The following is a 19,099-nucleotide window of genomic DNA, read 5'->3' as shown; positions in this document are numbered from 1 at the left end:
CTCTTTGCTGTTTTTAACCTAGCAGAACAAAGGGCTGGAAAGGGTTGTCTGTTTAATTCTGCAAGGGGAGTAATTACCTGTGAGGCAAAAGAACTACGTAAGGAAAAAGACAGTGCAAAGCCAAAGAACGAATGATTGTGAACTGGCCATAAATACATTTAAGCTGAAAATGTGTAGCCAGGAGGGAAGTCCCTGGCCATGCACAGGGTGAGATTCTGGGAAAACCTTGTGGTGGGAATCATGGATATCAGAAACCTGAATGTTTGTCTGGGTATCACGGAATTTCAGAGTTGGAAGGGACCTCTGGAGATCATCTAGTCCAACTCCCCTTAAGTGTTTATTTTTTATCGCAAGAGATGATTGATCTCAAATTTCCAGAGGCCCTTTCTTCTTTGCTATCCCTAAAAGCTCAAAAGTGACTTAGGAACTGAAGTCACATATCTCCAAGTGACTTTGAGCAGTAATGGGCATAACTGTAACTGAGGGTGTCAAAGTTATTTCAGAGCTTTTAAAAAATGTCATATTATCAGTGGTCAAAATGGTTTATATTATCAGAATGAGGAGTCCCTCTCAGAACACACTTTTAACATCTGATTGCTGCAGAAGACTCAGTACTACAATCCTCTTTCCCTGTAGCTGAGCTGATTCTGGACCACAGGAAAATAATCTGTCAGTTTAAATACATCTATAAATATTTATGCCTGGGAATTCATTCCACAATGTGCAAGCTAAACCAATGGAAAAACTGCTTACCTCCAAGAATGTATTATTTTATTTCAAATGTAACCTTACCGAATTAGAACTGTAATTTGTGCTCAAAAAGAGCTAGGGCTAGAGGCACTTTTTCTGAAACAGCTTCTTGTTTTAGAGGTGAGGAATAATTAGAAGCATTGGCTGCGAATAAGCTGATTGTGAGATAATGTTCTGAGCAGTTTGGGAAGCTGAAGGTGTTCAGGAGGTTTAGTTTCACCAAATCTTGGGTTACAAGGGTCGTAGCAACCATTGGGAGGATCTTAGGTGGGTCTGTGGATATGAACAAGTGTTCGGACTGTTCGAGTGTTGAAAAGAGACTAAAGTACTGAGGAAGAGCCATGAGGTTGTGTGCTTGATTGATTCAGTCCTGGGCAACTCCTTTCTAGTTTACACTAGAACACTGGACAACAGAAGCAACGTGAATGATCTACCTGTAGGCCTGAAGTTACACAGCAGCTTGCTATGCCAGCCACATCTTGGAGAGATAGTCGGCCAAAACAGCCACGGGTGGTTAAGGGCAGGGAAAAAAAAAAAAGTTCAAGTCAAAATCTGCCACGTGTTTTTTATCATTCATTATCATTTTTTTTTTTATCAAAAATTCTTGCTTTGACTTAATATGTGGGGAAAAAAACCACTGGCTTCTAGAGGTAAGATAAGTTGTGTTAGGCTCACCTTCAGAACTCATGATGGATAGTCTCACTGTGGAGAGCATCATAGCACTTCACAGATATTTGGGAAAGGCATAGTCTGTGCTCTGGAGAAGATTATGGCATCCATGTCCATGCAACTAGCTTCCCTTATTGGTCTTTTCTTGCAACATTACTGCTAAATAACTGCTTTGAGACAGCTCTCTCAGATGCAAAAGCATGGTGGCCCTGCTAAGAATGATGTCTGCCTCCACAGCATGCCAACTCTACAAAGTCTCACCTTTTGCAAAGACATATAACTCTGCCCTCAAATGGACTGAATAAATAGATTGGGAAAAGTCAAATCGTTGTTAGGGATGCAAAATCTGGTAAGCTCAGTTATGGATTTGCAAGACCAAAACCAAAAGTTATTTGATCTAGTACTTATTTTATCTAAACCCTCCACAAATCCAAAAATAAGATAAGTGGGTCCAGATAAATGGTCTGCAGAACTAAAACCAGGGTTAGTTTATGATTCGTCCCAGTATTATCCAACCTGCCAATAATCAAGTGATGAACAGTGATGAGTGGTTATAGTATTGGTCTGCTTTGGGTGGAAACAGACTCTTGCACTCTCCTTCTCCTCTGGAAAATAGACTTCTTCCTGAGTTTTCCTCAGAATGGATGGCTTATTCTACACCTAAAATGTATTTTCAATATTATATCTTTTTCCCGTTCAAAGGCATTGCTAAAAACCTCATTTGTAAACAATATGGGTGTTTCCTCCAGATTGTGTTATTTTTGTATTGATGGCATGGAAAATGGCAGAGAAATGGCAATGCAAAGAAAACTAAACCACTAAGGAGAAAAATATGAAGAGAATTTTCCTTTCCAGCTCCCTTTTTTCCCCTGTTTCATTATACTCTCATTCAAAGAATCTTAAGGTCTGATTCCAAGCCCATTGAAATGAATGGGAGTCTTTCCAGTGACCTCAGTGGGTTTTGGATCAGGCTGTTACTGAAACCCTGTTGTCAACTTTGATAATACTATATGAAGTAATTGCAGTGTGTCTATAGTATTATTACCTTTCAAAAGTGAATGATGTCATAAAAGATCCAGAATCTGAATTCACTGGAAGCAATTATTGTTATTTTTCAAGTTAGTTTCTCAAAGATAAAAGGCATCAAAAGCTGTGTTAAAACAAGATAAGGATACCAGAAAAGAATAAAAGCCGCGCTGGGTCAGACCAGTCCTGACTCCGACGGAGCCAAAAGCAAGGTGCTTTGGGAAATGTATAAAAAAAGCGCACGCATAAGCCTCTAACCTTCCTGTAGGCTTTCAGCCATTTGCAGATCAGAGACTTCCTGACGTGGTTTCTATGTATTTAGCAGTTCTAAATGGTTTGTCCTCAACAAGCTTGCCTAGTTTCCCCTGTAAAGTTTTAACATCTGCGATATTTCGTGACAAGAATTTTTGTGATTTAAGTTTCACATACTCATATTGTGAAGAATCCTCCCTTTCTGCTTGCTTTGGTCTTGGCATCTACTAGCTTTCTTTGAAACTCCTAGTTTCAGGAGTGGATTTAAAAACATTAAGATCATTAATAAATTTTCCAAAGACATGAATCCCATTTTTGTGACTATATCCAGAAGACTGTGTCTTAGTTTCATTGAAAGCCCATCTCAGTGTTCCAGATAACGCAATTTTGTAAGATGAAACAAAGATTTCTGTAATAGTAAACTAACCCCTTAACAATTGAAAGTGTTGATATAGAGGCGAAGCACATGTTAATAAAATTTATTGAATTAACAAAGCAGACACTTATGTAATGATACAAATAAGAAGAGTGTAATACTTGACCTTGACTACACATGATGGAGTTAATTGCTTTTGAATGCAATTTTTGAGACTTACTATAGCTTTTCAGGGGCAAAGGTGAAGAATAATGCCAAGGTAAAACAAAAGATCCAGTGTTTGGGTTCAGAAAAGTATGCAAAAGGCTGATGTTTATCTGCAGTTCATCTGAACCTCTTTGGTCTGCATAACACAGGTGGGAATCCTGGGAGAAAAAGGCTTTCTTGTAGAATTTTGGCAGTTCCATTGTTTGCTTTTTTTCCCATTAAATGCCACCTAAGCTTTCTGATGCTATTGCCTTCCCAGGTCTTAAGAAGAAATTGGATCACAGTATCTTTTAAAGCATAATAAATACACTTAGTTTAATTTTTATCTTTTTAAGTCAATTAACATTTGAAATGAGAGATACCCATATTTCTGCAGGAACTGATTTATTTCACCCTTCCTGGAGACAAAATCCATGGGAACGTGGTCAAAAATAAAAATACTTAGGACATTTTATGTAACTGTCAGGTGTTCACAATCTTGTCTCTAAAAGTTAATTTCATTTCTGGGGTTGATCTGCCTCAATGCAAAGAGAAATATCACATGTATCCTACTTTGAGGGCTTAGAACCTGTAGCTAATTTACTTTTCATCCAGGTCCTCCGGTGTTGAATTCCATTCTTAGTAAAAATCTAACAAAGAAGCTTGCATTTAATTTTGAATTTTGTATATTAATTGTTTTATAACTAGTATAATGATTGTGTGTCTAAATCCTGCCATCAACACCTTCTGGAGGAAGGGCAGAAATGTGATGTAATTCATAACAGATATAGTGTATATGGCCCCTCTCTAATAAATTGATTAAATTGTTCCTCATGAGCCACTTGAGGAAATTGTGCCATCTCAGAGGCTGGATAAATGAAACAGGTAGGCAGACAGACCTTTTCTTTAGGGCTTTTTTATTTGTTGAAAGGTGATTGCATGTCTTTAACCTGTCAAGTTACTCACTGCAGCTAGATATTTGCAACTTGAAAAAGCTAGAAAATTCTACTTTCAGTGTATACTGTTCAACGTCCAGCATGGAACAGTTAGCTTTATCACAAAGTTGGGGAAGCAGTTGGGGATGGCCTTTCTTGTTTTCTCAACTGGTGTGGGGAATATAAAAAAAAATTAAGTTCTTTTTTACAAGAGGCATGTCCCGTTGTTCACTAGAAAAAGAGACACGCCACCTTTGTGAAAATACTAGGAAATAAATACAGGATCATGTTGTTTTGAAAGTAGTATAGTATGTATACTCAGGAAGGCAAAGACTTGTAGGGAAGAGATTTACATATTGATAAAGTGACCTCAAGTATAATGCTTATTGTTTATATACTAGTATTTTATCTGATTCAAGTCTAAGTATATAAAATGATGGGTTTGTATCATACCAACCACGTGATACAAGCTTATTTCAATTTTTTTTTTCTTCTGAGCTAAAATTTGTCCATATGTATTTTCATCCAGTTATAAATAATTGTGCCTCCTTTCATGATGATCATACGCATTTCCTTTGTGTCTGTTCCTTTCACATACATATACACAGTTACTGGATTGCTTAGCTGGTCTATCTGTTTTCTTGCAGACCGACATAAAGAACAGACAAAACTCAATCCTAAAAGAAAGTTTTCATTACAAGGCAAAGAATATAAAAATTAAGGCATTTCAGATTTATAGGTAGCCATGCAATCTTTTCAACTATGTAAAAGCAAATAATCTAATGTAGGAAGTCTAAAATCGTATATCTTGAAAAGACTCGAGAGAGAAAGCATAAACATGAGATAGAAATCAAATGTACTAGGGTAATGTTATCTGAACTTCTGCCCACCCTTCTTACCGCAATGCTCTGCTCATTGTATACACACCCCATTTACCTTTAAAGATGGTCTTTATTGGAGCAAAATGCTTGTAAATTAGAGCTGAATGCTGATTTAAATGGAGGCTAATAAGAAATGAGAAAGACCACAGCCTTTTGTGACTTACACAGCCTGCATGCCAATAAAGGAGTGGACATGACACAGCTATACGGATGTATATCATTCTTTTCACTTCATCTGATAGGAGTGCCACATGCCACAAAATAGCTTCTTACTGCTTATCTGCTTCCTATTTTGTTGTTTTCTGTTCCACACCACATTGGAGAATAACTAAAATAGGAAACAACATTAACGTGGTTTGGTTGTTTTGGGGTGTCTTGGTGATTATATGAAGGATGTAATTAGAGCTGGTGAGGAAATTATTATTTTTTAAAAACAAAAAAAAACCCTTATCAGGATATTTCTTCAGGTTTGGGGTTTTTTTTTTGGTTTGAGACCTAAACAAAAACACTACCTACCTACTGCTGTTCAAATCATGTCCCGATTTAGAAATCCTCAAAGGCATGTTTTTTCTGGTGTATACTTTGAAAAATTAGTGTCTGCAGATTTACTAACTAGAAAGTAGACTGCAAAGTGAATTATTTCATTTTAGGCAGAGATTAATACATAGAAAAACTTGAGCTTCAGCCTCTTATATTTTAAGAGGTTTCTGTGGTTGTGAACTAATGAATGATAAACAGCACGCATGTATGCACCAAGCTGTGTCATTTATTTTCTGTCCCAACACAGCGTCCTTGAACAATCTTTGAATTTTCTCTCCGAACTGTATTTACTCCTCCAGGTTCTCTGATAAAACATTTCTCCTTTCTAATGCCTGCGTGGAGCTGTCAAGGGTCCCTGATGTTTTGAATACACTGAGTGGTCCATAGAGGAAAAAGAAAGCAAAAAGTGTACTCTTGCCAGCATTGCTTTTCACTTAAGTCTTCCTCTAAGGTTATGGTGCATACAGTACAAGTTACCTTTGGATGAACTGTGGTGCAAAAGCATCACTAAACATATCAACATTAGCAAACATAGACACTGCTGATGGTAATGGTAAAGCGAGTACCATTCACTGAGAAATACAAGAACGTGAGTTCCCTGCAGAATGAGCACACATACAGGCGGTTACAGTGGACACCGATGCGCTATAAATTCACCTCTCAGTTTGCCTTCCAGTAAGCCCTTCACCTTGTGCTCATGCCCTGAGCAAAATGGACTTAAATAGCTTCAAAAAACAAAGCTACACCACTCATAAAAGTGGAATAATTTATGGAACAAACAAGGAGTATTTATTCCAGCCTGTAAAAATAGTTTAATAGAGAAAAATGTGTCCAGCTTCCATTGGCATAGGCTTCTAAGTTACCTTAATATTGGGGATTGTCTGTTTTTTCTTGTGGATATTTTCTCCCAGCTCAGAATATATATTTTTGTGCTTCATTTCCTGTGAAATAACACCCCCAAACCATGGGATTCCTTTGCAATTGGCCATGTAAACACAAAGAATAGAGCCCACTTTACACAGTTTTCAATCTTGGCTCCCAACCCCACTATTTGCAGCGTGCGAGTGAAACTAATTGCAGAACGGGGCTTAAATAACCAGATCTCATGAAGGCTAGGAGGGAAAATACGGATGGAGATGCAAGGGCTATTCCCAAGGTCACTCATTTGCAGAGAGGAGATAGGTCTCTGCCACCTTGAAACCCCAGACAGTGCTGCCTCCTACGTCTACAACCTCAGTTGAAAACTATTCTGATTTCATTATGTATAGAAAGTGTACGTTGCTCATGTCAATGATATTCCAAATGGGGGGTATGCCTAGGGAGCATTGCCTGTTCCATCTAACTACATGCAGTTAATGGAGATAATTAAACAAGGAATCAAGTTACCTCAAACACTATCTATAGTGCTTCACGTCCACAGACTACCTCCACCAAGGTCCGGGTTGCCTTTTAGGCTAACTTAATCTTGTCAGTTAGACAAACTAACTCCCTTCTCTCCAGCTACCCTTTTCCACTTCTGTATACTATGAAGAAATTCTTTCTTATTACGTTCATGTTATTTATACTGCCATAACATTTTACCATCTTCTTTTTTGTTTTAAATGATGTAGGTATAATTCTTAGTCTGAGTTTATTCTCCACCTAATGAATGTCCCATTTTTATTCTTTTTTTATTTAGAAAAAGGGGTAGACAAAGGATACTATACTGTAGGAGCCAGACTGATCCGGCTAGAGGATAAGGTAAGTGCATGAAAGCTTTTTTTTTTTCCTGAGTAATGATATCTGATCTACAGACATGCAAGATAATATCTTGGCATGATTTACTTTAGAATTACAGGGCACTATAATAAAGAATAATATCCTAATTTTTGTAAGGGAGTTGATGAAGTATCTTGTGCATGTTGTTCAGCATTAACCATTTACCTGCCATACAGATTATGTTTTGATTTTAAAAGGGACTACTTTCATGTTGAAGCCAATTCACACATCTTGTAGATAAGTACTGTGAACTGACAAGGTGTTTTTCGTAACAGAATTATTGAGTTAAACAGAAAAGCTAGTATCAGGAACCTTTGTAAAGAGCAACAGTTGATATCTCAGTCTAATCTTGAGGTTCTTTAATGCTTATTCCTTTTTTTCCCCTGTGCAGTTATCTTTGCATCAATTCTGCCCCTCCCCCACTGTGTTCTCTCCAAGAATATGTTCATCTTTGTTATTAATTAGTTTTACTTAGAAGTATGCCTGAAGGCCACAGCTCACGGAGGCTCTATTGTCTTAGACCTATTCCAAACATCCTCAAGAGCTTTTCCCACTCAAGGGATAACAAAAGTATAAGTCTGCTTAAAACTAAGAATCTATTTCTCTAATAGTTTTCTGGTCAGCTCTCTTACCTACCCCTAAAATCCGGTGTCCCTTGAACAGTGCTTTCTGTGGACAGTAGCAGCACAGTAGCTTTGGTATGTGGTATGATGTAACAGCAGAGACAAAAGTCCATTTGAATTTAACATATCCATTGCCTATTTGTATCCTTGTCTTACTCAAATTTCTCATGCAAATTTTCCTTTCACTTTTTTCTGGGGAAGTGAGGCGAGAAGGAAAGAGGAAGGAAACCTTTCATTATGCTTAAGAAGAATTGTGCATCTTGCCAAAAAGCAGAAATTGAAATTAAACAAATACAATTCCTCCCTTTATTGCCTAATATCTAACGATCATTGCTAGGAGAACATTGGAAATATGTGATGCTGTGATGTCAAAGGATAGATTTTCTTTGACTTTTAGCTTTCTTGGACGGCATCAGAGAATTAGCTTCACAGATAAAGACAAATTATCTGAGTTAACTTTTAAAGTGGATTGGTCCCTTGTGGTTCTTTCACTCTCATTCAAAGTGAAAACGGCTTTCGTTGATTATTTAATTCACTTCAAAAGAGATACGTTGCTCTCTAGCCTCTTTATATTCTGTAAATTCACACCACTAGTTCATTCAGATTTCTTGAATGTGCATATATAGAGAAACCCACAATACAGATTTGAAAATTTAGCAATAAAAGTATCTGGGATAGCAGTTAGATTACTTTGTGTGAGAAATATTGCTAGTATTGTAAATACTTCCGGAAGCAGTTGTTCATGGTCTCCTGACTGCTCCATATTTATGAAGAAGAGAGGTCAGAAAGTTATTAATGTGTCTGGCATTGGTCCAGCTTTTAGCACAATATGCTGTGGATTTGATAACTTTTTATTTCAAACCCGTAACTAAAGTACTGCAGAGATAGCTTGGTCTAAGAAGAGGAACGTTACAGGAGGTGCCAGTGTGCACAGCAAATGCTGCAGTGAATGACCTTTACAGCTTAAACCTGTTGGAAAACCAAACTCTAGCTGATTCAGAAAGGTTATAATTTTCATCAGTACTGCCTCGAAGTAAATGCTTAGAGAGGATGAAGCAACGTGGTTTGGCTTTCCCATGTTAAATGTCTATTGTAAGCATGTGGTAACCAGTCTGTAGCAGGGATTTACAACAGTGTTCTCAGAACAACAGTTAAAGTTTAAAAAGTTTTTAAAAAGTTAAAAAAGCCCAGTGGTATAGCCATCTTAACATAATTTAAGCATGATCTAAATATAGTTGTCACAAGCTCAAACGATTAGTATGGGCAAGACCTAGCTGCTCTTTTGTTTGAAGAATTAAACTGTAGTGCTGTAACTGACCACATATTGTATGGGAACTGGTGATTTCTCTCTCTCTACTTATTGTTCTGGAGAAAACAAATAGAAGGGAATAAAAATATGTCAAGATATTTTCATAAGATGACTCTATAAAAGATATTCAATTATTTCAGCTTCCTTTTTGTTCTCAGACCAAACTACAAATGTAAAATAAAATACCAGAGTCTAATGGAACCCAGGGCATTTGTTCTGTCAGTACAAATTAGCCTTCTTTTAGGTGTACAGGGCTTCATTCTTATATTCCTGCCAAGAAAGTAGACACGATACACAAAAAGGGCAAACATTTGTTGTGTTGGTTTGTTTGGGGTTTTGGTGGTGTGGGTTTGGTTGGTTTTGGGTTTTTTTTTATATTTGCATCTTTTTGGCACATTAGACTAAAATACATATGTTTACATAGTGAAAACAAAGTTAAGCTTCCCAGATATCTCTATTTTAATAGGACAATAGAAATGACCGCATCCTGCTGTCAAACCGCTTCCCCTAAACTATTTTCCCATGTCTCATGGGCTCTCCTGCTTTAATAGTTCACTGTGTAGTAGCTGCTCTGCGCCCAAATGTGAAACAATATTGGAGTCAGGAAGGACAAGCTGGGTTTTCACCTCTGAGGAGAATAAATGAAGCAAGGGCATGTCTGACATCAGGCTCCAGCTGGTGGTGAAAAATGATCTCCCCCTTGGAACTAGAAAACCTTTGGGATCAGCCTCTTCCCCCTGGAGAAATTATTTTAACATTCAGTCACCCAGTATAGTCATGGCAGCCTCCCAACCGAGTGACACATCTGATAAAATGACACATTTTTGGACAAGGGCCAGTTGGTTGTAGATAAAAACGCAGTGTGGATTTGAATGTTTCATCCACTTAAAAATCTTTATCGATAAGCTATTAGTGCACTCCTAGCCCAGACTGATCTTTCCCACCAGCATTTTCCGGTTCGTTTGTTTTAGTTGTTTCTCTGAAAGGGAATCGGAATGTAATTCACCCATTCAGAGCTGTTCTACATAATTACTCTTTTTATAAATTTTGAGAGAGAGAGGGAGAGAGAAGTGTATATTTCTGATGGTTAAGATGAACTTCATTCCCTTTAGAAGTTTACTACTATTTGAGTTAAAATGTGAGATTTGCTGTCCTGGAGGGCATAGGCACAGATTTCTGAAGTGGTTGCTTAGTGATAGATAAAAGCTTTGAGGCAAAAGTGTTTCAAAGATTCAGAGATAACAGCCTTCCATTCAAGTGGCATGAGCAGCGTTGTCTGCAGCCACTCTTTTGTGACCATCCAGGCTCCATATGTAAGCTTAGCCTAACAAGGAGGAGGTAAGAACAAGTTTGTGTCGGTTGAAGCACCATGTGAGTCCAGCATAAAGCAGAGTTGAAATACACTTGTATAACTTTGCTTTTAAGCATTGCAAAGCTGACTGGAAAGGGATAAAATGCGTGGTGGCAGTTTCCAGACAATATGTAAAGCCCTTTTTGGCAACTGTGCTGTGTAAGGCTTTAGTCCTTTCATTAACATGGCATGTTTCATAGTGTAAGTTTACCTGTAACACTTTTCAACCTGTTTTTCCCTGAGCAGGGTTTAAAAACCTTATTTTGTTGTGGTCAGCGTAATAACCTATTGTGGTTCTTTTCATAAAAACACTGAGATGTTTAGAGAAAGAATGGGGCTTCTTTCCCAACACGTGATGTGTGCCATTTGGCTGACCCTTTCTTGAGTTCGATGGCAGGGTTTAATTTTAAATTGCGGTATGTTGCCATTGACAGATTCTTTTGAAATGTATTAAGAGGGAGATTGGTTCCAAGATGATGTTCTAGAGCTGGCGCTAGTTTCTTTTCAAAATTGTTAACTAATGCTTCTTCATGATGAAATGAGTATTCTTTCTTTTTCTTTTCTTTTCAAAATTAGAAACAAAAATCGTGGTGTGCTGTGTCAAACTGCACGGCAACCTATAAATAAAAACAGGAGAGAAAAGAATCTACAAATGAAAAGTTAGAAGGGACAGCTGTATTGTCTTTGAAAAAGAAATCTATTAGGTATTTTTATAATTATATGGCAGTCTTCTTTATGTGGTATTTACAGTTATGATTTACATCCATATTACCATAACTATTTCCATACTTATAGACAACATGTGATAATGCTGGGAGCCAAAAGCAGCCATTTGGTAGCATTTAAAAAATGCAGAAATACTAAGAGAAAACAGGGCAGTAAGGCAGAACCCTTCTGAGCTTTATCCATCTGAGTAATGCGAGCCAGAACAAAAATGTCGTCCAATATAAACAAATGTAGAGGTTGGATTGTGGTGGTAAACTCTCTCTTTACCAATTTAAACACTTGCTTTAAAGTTGGGAGCTAAAAAGATGGGCTCGGAGAAGAGTGGTATTTCCCTACCGTCTTATTCCTCCTCAATAACAATGGAGAGATGGATGTTAGTGAATCTGACTCCTGCTGTGATTACATCAGGAGTCATTAAATAGTAAATTATTTGTCATGACAGTGCCTGCAAGCACCACCATAGTGAAGGCACTGTCAGAATTTCCATTATAAACCCCTAATTTGTGGGTGAGGTGATGAGCATAACTGAACTGCATTAAAAAGAGGGGAAAAAGCTGAAAATTGGTGCACAATGAGTCAGTTGCAAAATGAGCATGCTACATTTTTGAGGTTTCAAGAATATGCCTGAAATAAACCCAACAAATGCATTTTTTAATGAAAACATATTTTGGAACTAAGGTGTTTGTGGGTTGTTTGCCCCCAGTTCCTTAAAGGTTGAGTCATTCCATAATGTAAAACTTTTCAGAAGGCTTTTTGCAAATGGGCGTTATGTGGATTTTCATAGCTACTAAAACAGTTCTTAAAAGTAGCTATCAGAGATGCACTGCCATTCCTTCTTGTAAATAGAAAATCATTTCATCCTGACCCTCTGTGCTTCGCTAGTATGCGTGAACGCTGCTGATTTTTGGAGTATATCTTCTTAAGACAAATGTGTGTTAAGTCAATAATTAACATAGCTAATGTGACTTGCAGATGGTAGTATATCTTGTGAAGAAGGTGTACTGCCTGTTGGGCATGTTCTTGGAGCATGCCACATTCAGTTCAAGGTGATCGACAGGAGGTGGACAGGGAGAGACGCTTTGAATGTGTATTTGGAATGGGATGCCAGTAAATTCAGTCAAAACCTGGTTTGCCTGGTTTCATTTACTCCATAGAAGTCCAGCACAAATCCATTGATTCTGCACCATACCTAGGAGGTCATTAGATTTTTATTTTTAAGCTATTGCCTAACTAAAAAAAAAGAAAATAAAGAAGCCTGATGCTTCAAGCCAAATTGTGCTTTCCTTTATGCCAGTGGAGTAACTCAGGATTTATGCAGGTGCAAAATGCCGCAAATTTCTTACATGGCTTTAAACAAGATTCCAGCTCATGTCATCACATCCTGCTCAATAGGAGCGAATTGACAGAGATGAGGTGACAGCAGAAACGGGGACTCAAATATTTCAGATTGAATCAGAGTGAAATCTTGTTTTTCATCTGTTATGTCTAAGTGAATCTTTGTGTTATGCTGGGGATTTAAGGTACTGTAGAACTGAAGTTCTGCATGCATTCTTGTACTGAAACATCAAGACAAGTTTTTAATCTGAAAGCCAAGCAATGCTGATTTAACAGCTTAGATCTCAGCTGCACGGTTTTTCTACTTTGCTAGCTGACTTCTCAATGCAGAGAGGAGCTATTGCAGCCTGTCAGGGGTGGTTTTATGCTTCTCAGATAAACCTTGTTTAATAAGGTTGAGTGGGAAAGACTGGTTTTGAGCTGCCGACTTGTGATGGTAATGTCTGAAGGTCCAGACAAAAATAAGACCTAACTCTGATAGGCCTATCAAGCAAAAGGAAAGAAGAGATAGATCATGTATTCTGAAGCATATCTGAAAGAATCCTGCCTGAATTCCTCCCTTATGGTTCTTGGTATGGAGCCTTATCCTATGTGGTACTTGGTAGCACCCTTCTATTAAGGTTGTACACCACTTTACATTATAAAACTATCTTCAGTTGCTTACATCTTTGCCAAATTGGGCTGAAATTTTCCAAGGCAGATGTCTGCCTCAGGCTGAGATTTTTTGGAAAATTTGTATGTCAGTGTGGGTCATCCTTTCTATATCACAGTAACCTGACCCACTGTGAAGATTCTCCCAAAAGTAAACATAAAAATGTTGATGGAAAACACTTGAGCTTCTTCTAAATTTGAGCAAGAAAATTGGACAGAAATGGAATATTATCTGCCAGTCTTGAGACCCAGAGGCCTGATCCAAAAAACAGTGAACTCAGCAGGAGGCTTTCACATGGATCAGGCCCTGATTTTTAGTGGGTGAGGGAGCAAAGGGTTTTGCATAGTGAACATTTGCCAGGATGCAATTCACCACCATAAATCAAACATTAAATAATTCCAAAGCCCAATAAATGAGCGTGCAGATGGCAGCGTCTGCTCCCCAGTGACTGCACTGACTGTTGATTAGGATCCAGCTCGAATAGTTTGATCTCATTTATAGCCGTCTCAAGGATTGCTGTGATTACGCAATTGGTACAATCGAGTTGCTTTTCTGGTCTCTTGGCTGAAGCCATTCTGGTGGAACCAAAACCACACAGGACATGCTGCCCATGACACCTTGGAGCATGCTGGGGCGGGGGGAGTCAGGGATTCACAGCCAGATGCTGCGTGGCAGCCTGAAATCAGTTTGCAGCTACCTTGCATTTAACAAGAACCAAGGGGAGTCGCTTGCAGAAGATGTACTACTCTACAGGATCACTCCGTGAGGAGAGCACACGGATTAACTGTGAATACCAAGGAAGATAGAAACAGTAAAGTGATTTATGGCAGTGGGTAAATAACGGAGTCTTTGGGGAAGGGAATCTCTCATGGGCTGTTACGATGATGGAAGTCTAATCCATCTTGATGCGCTCAGGCTGTTAAACCTGCAGGGAAAAGGTCCTGGAAATAGCAGCGTTGACCACAAAGGCTGTGGCCAAGCAAGCTTGTCTGTCTCTTCCTGTTCTCCACCAAAACCTTCTAAGCATCACAACAGATTTGAACCGAAATTGAGAAAGGGGTCATGAGCTTAGAGATGTTGATTTCCTGTAAGTTTTAGAGAAAATAAGTGTCTGGTTAAAGGACAGACACTCTGTTAATCCCCCTGCTCCCAGAAGAAAAGAGTGCAGTGTGAGTGTGGCTCTTCTCAGGTGCCAGAGAGTCCAGCCACAAATGTATAGGAAGCAAAACACTGTTGGTTCTGTTGCTTATGAAGCAATGAAGCAATTTATTTACGGTTGCTGGGTGAAAAAATGTATTTTTACCTTAAGAGCGTTTTGGAGATCTTGACTTTTTTTTTTTTTCCTAAAATGTCAAATCCTCCTACAAAGAGCTTTGACCTGAACTTTCAAAGGATAACAGAAATCAGATTGGCTACAAGTATTTTGCTTTGACCTTTTATAATTTTTAATTTATTCTAAATTAACATAAAGTTCTAAATGATTGGTCAGCCTGGTCCCCAAAATGAAATGCCTTTGTTTAGAAATGTGAAAATGAAGTATTTCAACACTTCTGTTCAAATAAAAAAAAAAATTAAAATTATAAATTCATTAAACGTGTCTTTTCTTATGAACAGCTTTTTAAAAATTGTTATTTTCTGATGGTAATAGATTTAATTTGAACAGGTTTTATGACCTCCAGTTGTTGCTGATGTTAAACAATTCAATTTAGAAAGCTATTTTCAAAAATAGATTTTGTAGCTGTTCTTAGCTGGTTATGGCTGTATGCCGCAAGTGCTGCACTCCCTACAGACAAGTGGAGAATTTTCCTTTGGAATTTTTCTCCATCTGAAAATGACAATTTGTTTCCATTGGAACATTTTTTGAAAAGGTGTCACGTTCTATGGAACTGTATTTTAAATCATATACTGTAAGAAAGTATTTCCCATTTTCCACTTCAGAGTGACTTTCTGAAAATCAGAATTGAAATACTCTGATTTCTCTGAGCACTTAAGTTGAACCTATTTATTTCTAATTAATTTGTTAAAATTGTTATTATTTCATTCTGTTTCTGAATGAAAGACATTCCAGCATCATGAAGAATTCACAGAGAACACAGAGAAATTTTTCCTAAAGGAAAAAGAGTAATTTTCCTCTAGTACGCCTTACTTTAGGATTACTGTGGTTATTTCACCTACCACATTTTTCAGATCAGTAATTTAAAGGGCAGTTTTAATATTATTTGATTATCTGAATTAGAGGTCAGTGTAATACTGACCTCTAATTCCTCTTGATCAGGGGAAGTACAATGGAAAAACCCAGATTTATATGATTCAAATGGTTGCCGGACTAGCAGCTGGATTTATGTTTGGTGCAAGAACTGTGATGCTGAGTCAGAGCAAACATCTGTTTAGTTCTGGAGCTATTCTGTTGCTGCTGATGGCCAGTGTCGGATGCTGGGGGATGGACTAGAAGAATCAATTGACCGTAAATTGCTATAGCCAGTCTCTGGGTGGTTGCAATGGATTATGTATAATAAGCAGTATGAAGAATACTCCTGTACAAGGCAAGGTACAGTATGGCACTGCTCTGTAAAACAAAACAACAACAACAAAAAAAAAAAGAAAAAAAACAACGAAAACACCCACCAAGATGCAGTGGAGTACTGTAGCGACCTGCCCTGCCATGTTGACTGTATCTAGGGAAGAAAATTTTCGCTCAACAGTAAATTCATTTAAAGGACTTCATATAATGGCTTATGAGGGAAAGGAGAGAGACATAAAATGCCAAAAAAATTAGAACTTCTTTTCTCCCTGTATTTACCACCAGGTTGTTATTTGCAACACATAGCTCTAAATTTTAGTTAGCAGGAAAATAGTGAGCGGATCAGTAATACCTACTGACTTCTACAATGCAATTACTTTTCCTACTAGTAAATAATGTTGCTAAATTTTGTTCATATTTTTCCTTGTTTAGAAATTTGATTGTGATTTCAGTGCTGTGCTCTGGGCTGTTTTAGTGAAGCACATGTTCGTCATTGTGTCCGTTACACGCCGCTGTCCTTCGAGACCAGGAGAAGGGGACTGGGTTCTGAGTCTGAGGAGGGGAGGTGGTGCAGAGTACCTCAGATCTCTTCTGATCGTGCAGGTACAGTGCTTAGTTTATTACAAGCTTGATCCTCGAGTGCATTTTTATGCAATGTCAGAATACAATTTAATAATACTACATCACTAAGCAGCTTGTCTAGGGATTTATTCATGGTCCTGTAATTGAAGAACTGTGCTTTTTTCATTATCAGCAAGTGTTTTTCTGCAGGTTAAAATGACTGTGTGGGACAGTGATGACTCTGAATAGACTTAAAGAAAGGAAGCACGGTCTGTTGGCTCACGCACTGAGCTCTGGCTTCAGAAACCCAGGATGCTCGGCCAGAAAACCTCAGAGCAAATGCAAACGAGATGTAGTCTCCCCCTCTATAAAGCAATACTTTGCTACTTCAGTTACTGTAAGGTACTCTGATACTGTCACACACAGAGATGTACAAATACCTTACCAAGAATTATATCACTCAGCATCCAGAGGTATTCCTCACAGTCTTAAATACTGCTTTCTTAAGCGCCCAATGCCCTTCTGTGGACCGAGCAATCCTAAACATCTCCCCTTTAATCTTTCTCTGAACTTAAAATGCCTCTCTCTGCCCACGAAGTAAACTATCTGCTGTCACATCAGGCCATAGCCAGTGTTCTCAATTCTATGGTTGTGGTGGCATAAAATATCTTGGGATCACAGGATAATTCAGCTTGGAGGGGACCTCAGGAGGTTGTTTAGTCACTGCAGCACCCAGCAATCTCTACTGTGGGTCTGGCACACTTCTAATGTCATGTCGCATGTAGATGAAGAAGTAATGACTAAAAATGTGCTGGCATGCTTAGCCCATGTTTAAGGGGCATCATTAAGTACTGAATTGGCAGGTCTGTGTTTGTTTCTGAGACCTGCATCCCACAATTAAAGTGCCCATATGGAACATGGCAGCATCTTGGGCCTCTGTGTTATCAAAACCTGACAGCTAAAAGTACTGAAAATTCTGCCATATTTTCTCTTCTGAAAAATGCTAACAAAAATAGGAGGCTATAACTGACATTAAAAGGACTGTTTTTTTCAAGAGGTGACGTGTACAGCAATGAATGTAAAGTTTAACAGGTACGGAAAGTGGCCAAAAGAGTGTCACTTAAAATGTGAGCTAGTACAAGGCCATGCTGTCTGCTGCCAGCTCAGGTTAAATGTCTGATCAGATCTCCAGCTGGATTCAGGATCTGGCTCATACAGCTTCCCGGCCTCTTCAGGAGCAGAAAGTTCAGGCCATCAGCTCTGTGATAGTGTTGGAATCTCTTACTACTTTGCGTGTTTCTTAAGGCTTTGGTATCTGGAGACATGCAATTATGTGAGAAGTCTTAAAATTGCTCATTTCTAGCCCTCACTGTGGAAATACACATGAAGAGCAGGAATCCTGAAGACTCAAAACTCAAAAGAGAAATAGGATGAACATAAAATATACAGTGTGGATTTAAAATGTCAGGTGTCTTAAGACGGTCTAGTTGTACTGATTGTAAATAGCTCTAGCAGACACTGATATAAATATTGCTACACACTGTCCAGGGGAGGCAGAAAAGCCAGCTGAAAAGCCAAGTAAATGCTCAGAACTAGAGCACCTTGCCCCCTCTGCCACGGTAAGTACATTGCCAGCTGCAGTGCAGTTAGGAAGGAAGTCCAGGTACCTCCCAAGCAGCAGGCACTGCCATGAGGACATACCCTAGGAGGCAGCAGAAGCCCATGTTCTTTCGCAGCAACTCAAAACACATCAACCGTCCTTAAATTTCCTACTCTGCCTTCCCATGAGCTGCCTATAAATGTTAGGTTTCTTGCTGCCTTTCAAGGTGCTTAGTGGCTGCAGCCTTTACATGCTTTGCACAACTTGTTGCTGTATGTATCTGACGAGTTTCTAAAGCCACAAGCAGCCAGTCTTCTTGCCTGTGAAAGGCTAAACCTGTAACCTATAACAAGATTGAGTGGGTGCCATGCAAAGAGCCTTAACGTCTTTGTGCAGTGTTCAGTTTGCCTCAGTATTTGCAAGCAGAAGAAATAGCTGGTTTCTCTGCTCTTGTTTCAAAAATCTGTAGTACCGTAGAAGGAGGATGGTACTTGATGAGAACCCAGAAGCTGAAGCACAGCAGCCTTTTCCCAGCACCACCACGCGTACCTGAAATTAGACCTGGGCAAGCCACTAGAAACCATTTTTTGAAGGGCAGAAGGACTCTAGCCAAAGAGCATGCTCACCATGAAACCAGATTTATAAGTATGATTACCATATAAATGGGATATCCATCTTCAGAAATGAATGGCTAGGTAGGCAAGACACTAATGCCCTGAGGATACGCATTTCTGGGCCCCCCTTAGCTCTGACCTGTCCATTCACCCTCATCATTAAATTAGTATAGTGGGGAACTGCCCCAGGGTAGCAGCCTGTGTGCAGCGTGGGGGAAGGCAGCCGTGAGGCTGGAGAGATGAGGTCCAGGCAGGAGCATGAGGTTGGGGGAATGGTAGTTGGACAGGGAAGGATGGAGGTGAAACATGGAGTCACTGTTGCTGGGTTTAGAAACTGCAAACAAATCAGATTTTCTTAGAGAATTTTGGAGCCTGACCTCCAAATCATGCTTCAGGCCAGATTTCATTTGAGCCTGATCCTGCAGGCTTGCATG

General features: G+C 38.8%; 1 protein-coding gene across 5 annotated transcripts in view; it reads left to right on the top strand.

Annotated features, from left to right (window-relative positions):
* LOC128908446 (potassium voltage-gated channel subfamily KQT member 1-like) overlaps positions 1-19,099 on the top strand; it is a 516,130-nt gene that overhangs the window by 299,700 nt on the left and 197,331 nt on the right. For all 5 annotated transcript variants that reach the window (XM_054198677.1, XM_054198695.1, XM_054198699.1 and 2 more), the window contains exon 16: positions 7,294-7,355. In XM_054198677.1, the coding sequence (XP_054054652.1) occupies positions 7,294-7,355 (62 nt within the window). The remainder of the gene's footprint in view (positions 1-7,293; positions 7,356-19,099) is intronic.

This window comes from Rissa tridactyla, chromosome 1 (genome assembly GCF_028500815.1).
Source record: "Rissa tridactyla isolate bRisTri1 chromosome 1, bRisTri1.patW.cur.20221130, whole genome shotgun sequence".
Lineage (NCBI taxonomy): Eukaryota > Metazoa > Chordata > Aves > Charadriiformes > Laridae > Rissa > Rissa tridactyla.
The sequence above is the reverse complement of the archived record's forward strand: the minus strand, read 5'-3'. Positions and strand labels throughout refer to the sequence as shown.